Raw genomic sequence first — 15,679 nt, 5'->3', positions numbered from 1 at the left:
TCTTGCCCCAGCCTTCCTAAAGGCTGTCTAAGGTGCACAACGGATAACACAATCTATATGACGAAAATAGAGAAAATTTGTGTGCGCGCGCAGCTTCCCCCTCCAACAACGCTTCCTTCCCAACTTCCAGTCCTGAGAGAACTACTTGGCACTGATTCCCACGGTACCCTATGTGAAAAAAACAAACAAGAGAGGTGCGTAATTATACTCCGACATTGTAATATGATATTTTTTCCCGACGAACGAATTGGGTTCTCGACTACTCAGGAACACCTGCGGGGATATCTGGTTTCGCTACGGAAATGGAGGCTTTGGGAAGAGCCGACTAGACTCCTTGCTTTGAGATTGTGGGGAGCAATGGATTTGGGCTTTTGGGTCGGTCGCGGTGCGTCGCGGTGCGTCGCCACAACAGGGAAAGTGAGCGAGGGAGGAGAGTGAGTAGAGGGGAGGGGGGGAAGGCGGAGGAGGGGAGGGGGAGACGGTATCAGCGGAGAGAAGGCAGGGAGGGATGATGGACGGCCGAGGTTCCTCCAAAGAATAAAAAAAACTTGAAAAGCAAGCGAGGGCTGACGCAAATGATGATTCGAAAGATCATCCCTACACGGTGAATGATCATTCGAATGATCATTCGCAAGAAATTCATACGCCGGTACCGCTATACACGGTGAATGATTTCAGCGAATTTTCTGCGCAGAAATGATGCGCACTGGTGCGACTATCGATAGTGTATCTCGATTCTAATGATAATTCCGACCGTTTCTGACAACGACCAAATTTGTTTTGGAAGTTGCAGACGACGGAATGCTTTGTTTACATGTGCGCTTCAATATAATTTTGTATTGCTTTTACTTTCCGTGGTGTATGACGTTCTAAGTAATGAGAGGAATTATAACGGTAGACATTGATAGCGGAAAACCACTTTATTAAGGGCGCGTTTCGTAATTCACTGGCAGTACTGCTACTGCTGCTGCAAAACGGAACGGAAAACAGTATTGCCACTGTAAGCAAATTAGTGATTTTGGAACGGTCAACAGTAGCTGCTGTTGATAATTTCGCGGGAAATAGTGGACATAGCAACCCCTTTGAAAGAGATTAATTCTAGATATAATTGGGATTTTATGGATTTCAAAATACGGGTTTAATACAGATTTAATACTTTCTGTGTTTGTAGGGAATGAATCGTGCAAATACCATTTTCAAAATAAATTGAATATATATACGTAGTAAGCATGAAAGTTCGAAATTGATCGATTGCAGCCTAAATAAATATTTTTAAAAACATCCATTGCAATTGAGGATAGACATGTAAAACTTTCAAAATTAAAAGTACTTCAATCTCAGGTTGACAAATGCCTTCAAACAGTGCGTAAACATAATCAAGAACAATTTACAAGGCACCAATACAGGAATTAATTAGGTGTACCTCTATATTCATGTTTGAAGAAAATTTAAACGTAATACACGCTATACACTTCACATATTCGTACTTCAAGCAATGGCACAAAACAATTAGGTCAGTATCCTGAAGCTTAAGCAGACGATAACATACGTACAGTTAATATGGTAGAATAATGTAGTATAGAGAGACGAATTTCCAACGTGTAATTAAAATTGCTTTTGCCATTACTTATGTTATTATTACGCTCACACATTAAACGGTACGGTGGAACAAGAAAGTATACGTAGATATTGCATTGCATTGATAAAAGAAATCAACAAAGTTTATGCATGCATTTATGTAACACACGATACCGATACATACATTGAGAACGTAATTTTAATAATGATACTTTCTTGCATTGAAGTTTTCAGGAATTTCTTGTACCACTGGAATTTACGAGACACTATCGGTAAATCACACGAAGTTAGCAAAACAAATATTTCATATAGGTAAGTAATCAAATCACTCATTCGCGCACAACTTGCCATTATCAATATCAACAATATATATTTATAATTTAAAATTGGAGTTCTTATTCTCAGTTTACGTGAATATATTATGAATTATGTACGCCATACTTCATTTACTTGCGTACCATATGTTATTAAGCAAAGCGGTTGCTGTGTTCCAAATACAGGTGAACATCGCCTTTCGTCTGCTTACTGCCGCAACTGCTGCTCTCGGCTTGCAGCAGCCACAGTAGAGTTCACAGTAGGGAACGTCATCAAATGACTGACGTCATCGGTTACTGTACCGTACTGCCAGTTGATTTTGGAACGGTTTGGCAGCACTGTCAGTACTGCCAGTGAATTTCGGAATGCGTCCTAAATCGTGCGTTTTGTGATACCGTAACGAAGTACATAATAAGTTGTTTTCGCCGCAGAGCAACGATGATATGCTTCAAGATAGTACACTCTTGAACATGATCATGAGGAAACTTACGCTTCAAATGGCTACCCGAGGTCTTTTCCCTTCCAATTCAGTAAATTATTAAATACGTGAAAAAATAATTGTGGGCAAAACTGCACGTTGTTTCTCGCTCAGAAAAATCCTACCTTATGGAGACGAGTCCCGTTTTGATGCAGCAGCGCCCAGCTCTAATAAAAAATACACAGTAAGCTTAAAGCAAAAGCTCCATTAGGGTGAAGGCCGGTCGACAAGGAGTTTTTATGTTTGGGGTCCCTTCGGGTACACAGCCTTCACAATGCAGTCGAGCAAAGGTCATCTCTGCGCGAGAGAAGAAAGGTAACGGGAAGATGAAAAAATGAAGGGACCTGCTCTATTTTCCAAGGAGTGCGCTTCAGCATCCTCATACTTTCTACTATGAAGTTGGCTCTGTGTTATCTCATTCTTTGCTACTCCCCCATTACCGTAAAACTACGAATGCTCTCAAGATATCTTGTGCGAAATTTGCGAAATTGCAATTGCGCGAAATTACAATTAAAGGCTATATGAGTAAGTACCTCAATTATTCACCACAGAGAAATCACTATATTTTAAATATCGATACTAGGGAAGAATGTGGACTGTGACATTCATGGACTAGTTTATGGGGCTTGCTCCTTGACTTATAATTTGGAGTCTAGCCCCAAACTTAAGCGTTCAAATCTTTAATAATGTTTAATAATTGTAAATTAAACAAAATATAGACGTAATCGAAGAGAAAAACGACGTTTTTATTCATTAAATATCAGAAATGTTATTTCCGTATTACCCTATTTAGAAGAATGATGTTAAGAAACTTTTTTACTGCGGTTAACGCGTTTCGGCTCACTGATCCATCATCTGGTACAAGACATCGTTAGTTCAACCTAAAATCTTAGGTTGAATTAACGATTGTATAGTTAAAATGGAGGGAAATTTTTATATATTAGGATTACATGAAAATTATCTGGGATAAAAATAGTATCACCGGGCGAAAAAAGATCCAAATAGATCTTAAATCAAAGACTAGTCTAAAATTCTTTGCAGTTAATTTTTCATATATATTTCCTCATGATTACCTATAACCCCTCAGCTCTCGAAAAATAATTTTACAAGGAAAAGAAATGAGATAACCTTACAGACACGCCACAACACCATTTCGTACTCCACGAGTTGGCGTTACTACGAACCTGCAAAGAAATAGAAAATATTTTATAATAAAGAAAACAGGAAATTACATTCTATACCCAAACCTGAAAATTATCGGCCATAATTCGGGACAAAATTAGTGGCTTTAATTATCATAAATTCTTGAGTTCACATTCAGAAAAATCATCGCTGGTCATTTAAATAAAGTATTATATTCAAAATTACAATAGATTCTACTGCTTGAAATGAGTTTGAATTATAAAATGACCCAAGTGATTCAATGAAAATCATTTGGTGAAATTAGAAGATTTTATTTATATCAACCATCCAAAAAGTTCACTAAATCACCTCTCAAAACGTACCATTTATTAAAGACTATAAAATAAAATGCCGCTATAACTATAAGAAATTAACTTTATTACAAAATACGTAGGCTTTCCTGAAGAATTATATTTGTAAAATTTCTCCCTTCGTCACCAGGGTAGACACCAAGAGTCTATGGGTCTTAGAACTTCAGAAGTCTTGATCCTGACTCAAAATCGACTTGACTAACTTTAGTATAAAGAGATCTCAATTGAGCCCTGAAGTTCATTCCGACTTCTCTACAGCGGAGAAGTTGAGTCTAAGCTGTTGAGTGGCCAATTTCCAAGATGTCCGCCGCCGTCGCCTTAAGTTTTTAAAATGAAATATCTCTCGTAAAACAATTTCACGAGTGATATTGTGCTCCATTAATGTGAGTTATTGATCAGCGGGATGCCATGAGTGACAATAGATTAGGTTATTTCATATTATTTAAAATGTTGCTGAACTCTAAAAAAAATTAAAATTTTTAACTGAACTCCACCATAATTACACTAGAACAAGTTATCTGGACGGAAGTGAATTTCTAAAATACAAGATTTTCCCTGCTTTGATTGAACACAGCTTTTAAGACGTCCGGTAGGTAATTGATCATGAAATCGGAAATACTGACACTATTTTTGAAAATTGAATATCCAGGGACACAGGCATTTAGTACAAAACCTCAGAATGGAGGGCTCAGAAATAAAAATATGCACCATATTCCGTGGGCGCGCCCACCTCCATAATAGAACAAGAGGGAGAATATTTATTCCAGCCCACCTTAATCAAACAGATTTCAAAAATTAATTTCTCAAATATCACGTATACTACTAAAGCACACTCTGTTTTGACATTATAGCCGTACTATGCTGAGGAAGTATCTCGCTTTAGATATTCACACTGAGAAGGAAGACTGTGATTATGACATTTACGAAATTGAAATGAATTTAATATGAAAGGATAGATTCAATTTTCCCCCTATATTGCAAGATGCGAATGTAACAGAAATGGCTGAAGGTGAGGATATCGTGTGGCGGGGGAAAATAGTACGTGAGAAAGGGAAAAAAGGAATATTACAGTAGATTTTATTAATATTTATGACGCTGTTATAATGGCATCCTAAAATGGCAAAATGGGCTCTGGGAGTTAAAGTCATCTTTGGGATGGAGAAACAAGACGGGAGCCCCCCTGCTGAAAACCCTCCTCTCCCCTAGCTATATGCGTACATGCGTGAACATCCCCGCCACTTCTACTAGAATACTGCCATAATTTTATGGCTCCCACGAAAGAATGGCCCCAGGAATGGGTGAGCCATATTAATATTCGCTACAACATCTAGTAGAAGGAAGGGCTCGCGACCAGAACAAATCATTAGACCAGTTAATGGAAAAAAAAATCAAGCAAAACGACTTGAACATTCATTCGAGTGCTATGGTTACAAAAAAAAATACTAGCGGGGACTATCTCATAGCTTCCGTCAGGACACTATCACTTGGACATTCCTGACGAAACAGCGGCCTGTGGCTGTGGTAAACGTAGATTAGCGGTTGAAGGGGAGGGATGGGTAAAAAGAGGGATGAATTCATACGGCCACATTATATAAATAAGATTATATGACCCAAGTTCATAAATGGAGCAATCTTTTTAAAATTCCGGCCTCGATTGCCTGCCTGCTATAAAAGGATAAGCAATTTATCGCTCCAATTTCCCTCCACGACCCCTGAACTCTTTCTCGGGCAATCGAGCATCTTCCCTTCCCACAATTCCTGGCTCGTAAACACCACCAGAGCTTCCCATAACATTCAGAGCACGCGCCCCGCATTTTACAACAAAAGGCACGCCAGGGAGCGACCAGGCACGGCCTTGGAGCACGCGCGTCTTGAGAACCAGTATGTTAGGCTGCGCACGGAGATCGGTAGAGAGGTTCCTCACGGAGGTAATGTTGCTCACAAATTTAGAGGTACTCACAATTCGCGTGGGTTAAAAAAAATATTGGACGTGTTGAAGCAATAAACTCATCACGCAAAAACTGCAACTTGCAACATGCAACTTTTACAAGCACACTATGATAACCAAAAGCAACAAGTGATACCGATCTCATTGCTTCCGTCAGAAAAATGTCACTGCCTGACTGTAGTCAACTATTACGCTAGACCAGCGGTTCCCAAACTTTTTCTTTCTGCGACCCATTTTAGCCCATACATTTTAGCCGCGACCCCCTAAAAATGGTTGTCTAAGTTTAAGTACATAGTTCACTTTATTATTCGCACATCTCGCGACCCCTTTCCGAACGGCCCGCGACCCCCAGTTTGGGAACCGCTGCGCTAGACAAACACAAGTAAACATCTACTGTGAAGAGATCAAGAATCGATAGGTAACGTTCTCGATCCTGATCCGATTTTGGCGAAGTTGGAAGAATCGAAGGCTCTGCATCGCGAGCGGGACAAGTTGATTTCATAAAAAAAGCACAGAGTATAGCAACCGCTCGCATTTTTCAACATATAAATTATTACGTATCAATGGCAAGTAAAAATTTAACTTATTTTCTCAGCATGGATATGAACATAAGCCATAGCCATTTATTTATTTTTCTCCTCCCGCCATCAAAAAGCGAAGAGACACTCAAGAACACTTCTGTTCACAGAATAACGGCGAGATAACGCTCTTGACTCTCTAATATCATTGCAGCGTGCCTCGACGAGCACACCAACGACATAATGACTGCTATGTGATCATGGCGCAGCGCAACATTATATATGGCTAACACGGTAGCACCAGCGTTTGGCTTCACATGTGACTACACCGGCTACACTGGTTAACTTGTGGTAACACATGATAAACAAAATGATTCAGAAATTAACCAAGAAAATTTTTGGCTCAGGACGAGAAGTTCAGTGTAAGAAAAAATAAATAGTTTCTTCGCATATATATTCGAGAATTTAAAGGAACTAAAACATAACAAAATGGTGTATTCATCATCATAATTAGTCAGCAATCCCAAGATTGCTTTGACGCAGCTCTCCATTCCTCTCTCCTATCCGCTAGCCGTATCATAGCGACGTATTTCTTCTCTTCAACATTCTTTATAACTCATTGTCCTATGTAACTCATTCGGGGCCGTCCCTTGCCCTTCTTCCCTTCCACCTGTGTCCTTCAACGATTGTCTTCATCAGACCATCATGCCTCAAAATGTGGCCCACTAAGCTGTCCCGTCCTCTGCTTAAGTTTTTTAGGAGGTTTCTCTCGCTCTTCTTAGCACTTCTTCGTTACCTACACGGTCAATCCATTTTATCTTCATCATTCTTCGGTAGCACCACATTTCGAATGCTTCCACTCTTTGACTTCTCTGCTGCTGTCAAGCCTCGCTTCCATAGAGAAACATACTCCATATCTAGCACCTGATGAATTGTTTCCTTACTTATATGCGGGTACAGTCAGCTGTAAGAGGATTCTTCTTTTCGCAGAAAGCCCTCTTGGCCTATGCTATTCTACTACATATTTATTTTTATCGTTAGTAATAATAATAATAATACGTCTTTCTTTGGCGAGATTGGGACTAGGAAGTGCCATCATCCACCTAACCCCTCGTCAAACATGAAATATATGCAGTTAAATACATCGTCAAGTTGCTCATGAAATTACATGCAGAGAAATAACATAAAAATAAATAGAAGTTCCATTTCCAATCAACAAATAAAATTATAAGTTAACAAAGTTACTATTGACCAAGTGTAAAAAGATGTTAGTGAACGTGGGAAAAACCTGAGGATATTGACTGTCGTCCTTATTAGAAAAAAAACCCACGGCAGGGAAACGCCCACACAAGAAGGGGGCTTCCCAGGTGAGGGTTTATTACTTCGATGAAAATATTTCAGCCAAGCACCGAATAGCAAAAGAACCAAGAGAACGCAGTCTCTCGTCAATCGTCGCGGGGATGTCAAAAAAATGGCCGGCGCACTTCTATGGTCGCCTAAATAAAACCTTTAAGACTTACGCATGATACTTGGAGCGCAGAGAGAGAAACTATTTGCCATAACTGAGTCCGGTATTTACATAAAAGGATAGGAGAGAAGGATATTGCCTCTGCATCTGTATTGATGAGCATCGCAGCATTCAATCAACTGGTGCCGTAATCATTCTAGGAAGCATGGAAGGAATCTCTTTGCAACACTAGGAGTGTAACACTCGCATGCACTAACATTCCAGTCGAATACGCAATCTCATCTGCATAAATCTACTCAAGGACAAAACGCATGAACAGGCACGTTTGCCGTGCCTCCATGGGAGTGAATACTCAAATGGGTGAGAAGTTGGGAAAAATAACAACTTCACGGGAAATGCACTTAATATTTAACTTTGCCGGCCCCTGTGGCGGCGGTATGAGGTCCTCGATTGCAAACCCGAAGGTCGCGGATTCGTGACCCGCCTAAGATAAGTTGCCTCTACCCAGGGCATGCGAATTTGTACTCATAGAGTTGAAACTTTGGGACCCTCTAAGTAAAGACCACCACGAGCTATTTTCGGGGTATATGGAAATAAAAAAAGGAAACATTAATTAACATACAGAATGGTAGACTTCTCTCAACAATCATGCATATGACTTTCTTTGATATAAATGGCCTCTTTCAGGCAATAGCAATACAAAAGGACGCATTTCATGCTAAATAAACGTACTCTCATCCATTATATCCATCAAAGGAATGGAGTAATTGGATAAAAGGACAATTTTCACACAAATATTCACCGTGAAGGAAAACAACTAAGAAATAATCTTACCCGCGCGGTATCCCGAGAAGATTTTTCAAAAGTTGTTCGCCGGGAAAGTGTAAAATCATATATAACTAAGAAATATGTTAAAAGAAAGCGGCGAGTTACGTTCTGAATAAACACAAAGAGAGGAACGAAAGCATAACGGAGATTATGGCAGTTTTAGGATTGGAGAGTCTACAGAGCGGGTGGAAAAGAAGTATAATTGGGGGGTCTTATGGAGGAACAATTAAGAATGATAGAGTATGGGGAGGCTTCGAAAAGAACCGGAAGTGCCGCCCTCCATCGGGAAAAAATTACCGAACGTACATTCAAAGTAAAACGCAGATGCTCTAGAATTAATTTTTTTTAAATTTCCATTCCTCAACAGGTTAATTATTGAATGGAATCACTCACTTGGAGATTTGCCAAAACCATAACCTCGCATTACTCATTCATTTAAAAAAACAAGACTAATTCATTCAGGGCCATTTATGAGCACCATTTATCAATTAATATCGGATGTATTAAACATTTTGTACGCTATTGTTTCATGCTTGGTCCCATGTTTATGTATAATGATGCATAATTTTGCTTCCTACGTTCTTCGTTTCATAAAATATAAACAACTAAGCGTACTTGAGTAACTTTACTGTGTCATCTGACCATTGTCAATTCACACTCACTATGAGTAAGTAAATAAATGTTACTCATTCACTACTGTGAAGCAAAATAAGGTTTACTGTACGCAGTACGAAAAATAAATATTATCAAGAATACAGAAAGTATAAGTTAAAAATTAAATGAAAATACGGCTTGCTTGCATTTCTTCACGTTTAATCAGCACTAGTCACTTCTCTTCAGCGTAAGGCAAATCTAGGGTTTATACAATGACTTACGGAAGCAATCTATGCAGTATGATCAGGGCGAGTGGGCGAGAGTCCCAAGTGGAATCTTGGGCCCAGCGAGGGCCCGGGCCCTGTATCTGTACGGCGATTTGGAGCTGGCCGTCCATGCAACCGAGTATATTGCGAAGGGTTAATCGATAAATTCAAAAGATTAGATCCTGAGTTGTGTTACTCTTCGTCGCCATTACATTTGAGAATTTTCCACGGGACAGGCGTTGACAGGCTGTCAGATCTCAACCTCTCAAGCGCGATGGACATTTAATTTTATCCCATCTTAGAGACCGGATGATATTTAAATGGTTTCACCTTTTGGACATGCTCTCATTTAATATTTTTTCATGATATTCAATCAGTAGTCTGAGTAAAATAGTGCTTTACTGTATTTTCATTTTTCCTGATTACATGCTAATTAGTTTTAATTTAAAATGTAACGTCTGACGGAGAAAGAGTTTTAGATAGGTACAGAAGTTCAGGAAGCGTTTTGTGTACGCATGATGACGTTGAGGTCGACAGGACCGTGGGGATATTACCTCCAGGATATTGGATTTTCTTGAACTGGAGTGTACCAGCATGGTCGATTAAATAAGTACGGAATTTCAGCTTGGACTAGAGATTGAAGAGTAAATATCGATGGACATTTGTTTTTTGGGAGAGCGTAACCAACAATTTAATTCTGGAATACAAAACAGTGAAATAAAATTGACATAGGAGTCCATTTGCTTTTTGCGTTGTTTTCTGACCCTCGTGCTCCACACGGACGCTCCAGAGAAGGAGAGGGGATGGCGGAGGGGGGGAGGGAGGGGTAATGGAAGGGAGGGACATCGCGGGCACGTCGTTTCATTTTTTATTCACGCCGGCGAACGCGATAACTCGCTTTCCGAAGTCACCCCGTCAGGGAGACAATTTCAACGCTCCTTCTCGACCCTTTTTCACGTTTATGATTCCCGCGCGAAATACATTTGCAGCCAAAAAGTCGGATAAAACCTCGCATCGCATCGCATTTTTGGTCAACTAATAGTTAATTTCTCGATATTCAGCATCAGCTGGTAATCGGCGTGTTGGTTGTTATTGTATTATGGCTTTTTTGTGTTTGGTGGTTAATTATTCAATTTTGTTCAGCGGTTTGGGTGTGTAATGGCTCTTTTGGGTCTGTTGTATTTAAAGTGTGGGTTTTCTTCGTAGTTCCAAATTGGTGTGAGTAGCGTGTTGTTTGTTCTTTACCTCACTTCGGTATATGCTATTTATTCGCTGGGAATCGCACGTGCACTGGCTGGTGGTCCGAATGTTACGCATTGGACAGTGGAGTGGGAGAATGTTTTTTTATTAGTGGAACGGGTGTAGAGCAGAGTGTGACAAATAGATGGCTCTGTCGTCCATTCCATGTCAAAACTAAGTTCATCTGAAAATGCAATTGCAACAATCAACCGTGTGAAAGCACATTGGGGAGACAATTTTTCATCGTATTTTTTCTCGTTTTAAACCCATTCTGAATCCTGAAAGGTCGGAAACCAGTTCATTTCATATTTATCCTCAAAGAGCGATCAGTAAGTTTAAGGGCAGACGCATACTAGCATGCCGAACACGGTGATTACAAAATTGAAGTACTCACCATCATAATGTTCTCAGGCGATTGACACCAGTTTTTCGTCTTGTCGCACTCGCAGTTTTCTGAGCGTATTGACCCTTGCATCCAGTGATTTTCGGTCCGGGACAGGGTCTGACTATAAGGGTGCTCGCATAGTGAAGAGGTAAGAGGTGGAGGTGGAGATAGAGGTAGAGGTGGAGATGGAGGTGGAGGTAGAGGTAGTATCGCATAGTAAAGAGGTTTGCGCACGCAGCTTTCCTACAGCCTCGAACACAAGCCAGTCTTCCACTGTGTGGCATCCAGTGTACAAGTTATTTGGTTAGTAGTAACATTTTTTCAATGTTTAGCGATAGCAGTGATGACAGCGACGAAATGTCGTCAGCATGTAAGTGGTGGCTGATTGGTACTTCTAGTAATCGCGAATTCAGTGCTCATCCAATTAATCAAGTGCGACAAGATCTGGGAGAATATCACCATCTGTTTTCCCACCTCCACCTCTTACCTCTTCACTATGCGAGCACCCTAAGGGGTAGAGGTAGAGGTAGAGGTCGCGGTACCTCGAGGTAACACAAATACATTGTGTGTTATGGGCGCGCGCATAGTGAGCAGGTCGAGGTAGAGGTGTACCTCGCGGTTCACCAGGAGGTAGCGCGGGACCGCTTTCAAGACAAACGACTTTGTCTTTTCGAGCGGTGTACCGCGAGGTTCATCGGGAGGCTTCTCCGTGATTGGTGCGTTCCATGCCCCCCCTACCACTCTACCCCTCCCCAACCGCTACCCTATTCCACTGGGCGCTACTCCGACACAGTACGCGACGACGTATGCCTACGGTTCTGTATTTTAAAAACGTTTTATAGTGTTGGTTAGTTTTTCTTAATAACTGTGAACGACAGTAGTAGTGAAATGAAGGAGGAAATAATTATCGCAGTGCAAAGTCGTCCAGCTCTGTGGGACAAAAGAAACAAACACCACCACAACCGTCACGTGTTGGACAAAGAATGGAAGGCTGTAGCAGCCGCATTGAACTGTACAGGTATGTCTAGACTAAATTATACAGGGTGTCCAGCTCTGGCTGTCCGAAACTGTACGGGGTCATTTGTAAGCAAAAAATAAACAAATAAGACAATACAACATGAGATTTGTCTTAAAAAATAAGCCCTTTAAACTTTTCAACAGTCGAAGCTGGAGACCTAATATATTAGCAAATTTCCTGGGACGAGGGTATTTTAAACTATAATATATATGGTAATGTAACTATTTTATAATCCTTATATTATCTATTTTAAAGTACCGTATAAGGAAAAGGCCTGAGTCTATAACATAATAAATATTTAGACAGTGGCACTTCATTTTCATGCAAACACTTGAATGTACTGTAACAAATGTACAAAAAGAATTATTGTAATAGGTTAATATAAACAAATCAATACAAAAAGTTAGGGTCCAAGATAATTATTTTTGTTAAAAAACAATTTTTACTTTCAATCTCCTTCAGTTTTTATACATTATTCACAAAGTATGCCTTAAAGCAATTTCTGACTTCTTTCGCACGGTTTGAAGCGGAATTTCTGGATCTCCCCAAAGGTTGTAGATTGGCTTCGGCAGGGACAGGCGGGATGTCGGACACACTTGGACCCCAGCCATCTTTATCAATTATGATATTGTGAAGAATGCACGCAGCCTTTATTTGTTGGTCTGCACTCTCCGGGGATGTTTCAATACACCCACTTAAAATCCGCCATTTAGCATATAAAATGCCAAACGCACATTCAATTGTCTTTCTCGCACTAGACAGCCGGGTGTTGTACACATCCTCAGCTTCACCTACTGTTTTTTGTGAGAACGGCTTCATCAAATATTCCCGCAAAGGATACGCCTCATCCGCAATAAAAACATGGGGCACCTTAACATCACTTCGGGGCAAACATTTTTCACCTGGAACGTTTAGTTCCTTCCGTTCCAACAACTTGCCCAAATCCGATGCCTTGAAAGTGCCCCCATCACTTTGCTTGCCATAACCACCTACATCAACAAATAGAAATTTGTAGTGGTCATCTGCCACTCCTTGCAGAACGATCGAAAATGTTTTTTTGTAATTGAAGTACATGGACCCAGAAAGCGCTGGACATTTTATTTTGCAGTGTTTCCCATCGATGGCACCAATGCAGTTTGGAAATTTCCAAACTTCTTCAAACCTCCTAGCCACAGTTTCAAAATCTGAAATTGTCGGAATGGGCATATGCTTTGGTTGAAAGGTGCCCCATAGTAGTTTGCATACATTCCTCACAATTTTTCCCACTGTATTATCCCCCATCCGGAATGAAAACCCAAGAGTCATATAACTGCTTCCAGTTGCCAAGTACCTGCAATAGAACAACTCAATACAGTATATTTACATCAACACAATCAAAACGTAATAAACCCGTTATTATAAATATCCTATTGTCGATAGACTAATCAATAAACTATTGATATGTTTTGGTAATATGTGTATACTTTCACAGGGTGTCAATTGTGTCGCGGAACACCTCAAGATCTCCGAAATCATTGAAGATGCGGTAATAAAACTTAAGACATTACTAGATAGAAATATAATTTAATAAACTTTTCTTCATGATAAACCCTATGTCGGCTTACGATGAGGCAGCAGAAGATTTATTTATTTATTAAAAATTAATTAATAATTTCTGTTACTGTGTATTCCTTATGGAAGAATAGCTTACAGGTTTTTCTTATGTGTACAAGTTGTCACCTATATTCAATTCTTCAATTTGCCATGCTTTTTATTTTGTATTTCAGATAAAGATGTGAAGCTAATCTGGAAAAATCTGCGAGATGAATTCCGGAAGCAATATAGCAAAACTCCTAGATCTGGAGATGCAGCTCCAGACTCAACATCATCGTGGAAATTTTTTGATTCTATGCTTTTCCTCCGGGACCAATTCGTTCCGAGGAAGTCAACAGGGAACCTGACTGATTTGTCCAACGACACTAACTTTGATGAAGGGCAACTGAACGACGATTTCGTTGAGGAGCAGGTGGATAGCCTTTCCGTGATGGATAACGAAGAAGGGGATCGTGAACTTACACAAATTGACATTCCGAGCACACCTAATCAAAGTGGAAGCAACAATTCGTCGCCTACACCTACACTTACATCAAAGAGAACCACGGAGGAGTACACCAGAACAGGGTACAAAAAACGATTAACAAATCAGGCAAAAATTGGCCAGGAATTAGTAAACATCGAGAAAGAAAAACTAAAATTAAAATTGAACAAAGTGGATGAAGTTAACAAGAATGACGAAGATGTGGGTTTTTTTAACTCTCTACTACCACATGTAAAAACGTTGGACCCAAGAAAAAAAATGATGTTCAGGATGAAAGTTCAAGAATTATTATTCGACATGGCTTATTCACCGGAACAGGAACCATCGTACAAGAACCGTCCCTCAAACCCTGCCATGAGTCACCGGTATGAGTACTACCCTCACACTGAAACCAGTTCATTTGCCCACACTTCCTCTCATACACCGACTCCGCTAACATCACCAGATATTGAGGAACAACGCAATGTCCAGAAATTTACTAACATGTAACAAAGTATTTTCAAATAACAAGGTTATCCTTAATTGTATAATGTAATTTCATTTATTACTTTCCGACTATCCTTAGTGTAAACTATTAAATGGTTATTTCTTCACCTTGAACTAAAAATTGTATTACTTAGCACCGAACAAGTATTTAACTGTTTGAAATCAACAATAAATTCATGACTTGATTATTATATATAATATACTTTTATACTGAATGATTAATTACTAATCTTACCTTATTGTTACCACAATCTGTTCTTCAGAGCAGATAGGGTTAATATGGAGGTTACAGTATTTTCTGCAATTATCCAGCTTTGGTGACACATTGGCGCAAATGTATGAAAACGTTTCAGGTGACATCCTCATGTACTCCTGGAATTTGTCAGGGTATTCTTTTATTTGGGAAAACAGATGGTGATATTCTCCCAGATCTTGTCGCACTTGATTAATTGGATGAGCACTGAATTCGCGATTACTAGAAGTACCAATCAGCCACCACTTACATGCTGACGACATTTCGTCGCTGTCATCACTGCTATCGCTAAACATTTAAAAAATGTTACTACTAACCAAATAACTTGTACACTGGATGCCACACAGTGGAAGACTGGCTTGTGTTCGAGGCTGTAGGAAAGCTGCGTGCGCAAACCTCTTTACTATGCGATACTACCTCTACCTCCACCTCCATCTCCACCTCTACCTCTATCTCCACCTCCACCTCTTACCTCTTCACTATGCGAGCACCCTTAAAGGGACTAAATTGAAGCGATTACAAATATCCCGTCGAAAAATAGGCCTCAATAGCAAACACGCGCTCCTCATTACGAGCTCCTTGTATTCAAACACAAGATGGCGACGGACCTTTATTGGAACAATACTATATTATCACGCCTCAGGAACGAGATCACCAACAAACTCGACATTAACCGACGAAATGGCGCACAGTTAAACAAATAAGGAATCATGTTTCAATTTTATTTTCGATCCC

General features: G+C 40.0%; 1 protein-coding gene across 1 annotated transcript; it reads left to right on the top strand.

Moving 5' to 3' along the window:
- The first annotated feature begins 11,998 nt into the window (after window positions 1-11,998).
- LOC124171298 lies at window positions 11,999-14,694 on the top strand. Its single transcript, XM_046550445.1, has 2 exons — window positions 11,999-12,128; window positions 13,895-14,694. The coding sequence occupies exons 1-2, from the start codon at window positions 11,999-12,001 to the stop codon at window positions 14,692-14,694; spliced, it is 930 nt and encodes a 309-aa protein (XP_046406401.1).
- The last annotated feature ends 985 nt before the right edge of the window (window positions 14,695-15,679 follow it).

This window comes from Ischnura elegans, chromosome X, assembly GCF_921293095.1.
Source record: "Ischnura elegans chromosome X, ioIscEleg1.1, whole genome shotgun sequence".
Lineage (NCBI taxonomy): Eukaryota > Metazoa > Arthropoda > Insecta > Odonata > Coenagrionidae > Ischnura > Ischnura elegans.
This window is presented reverse-complemented; position numbering and strand designations above follow the sequence as displayed.

What these genes read in the sequence shown, in the direction of transcription:
- LOC124171298 (XM_046550445.1), top strand. Translation starts at nt 11,999, where the DNA reads ATGAAGGAGGAAATAATTATCGCAGTGCAAAGTCGTCCAGCTCTGTGG. An exon ending in AGCCGCATTGAACTGTACAG is followed by an intron (nt 12,129 to 13,894) that starts GTATGTCTAGAC and finishes TTTGTATTTCAG; the next exon opens with ATAAAGATGTGAAGCTAATC.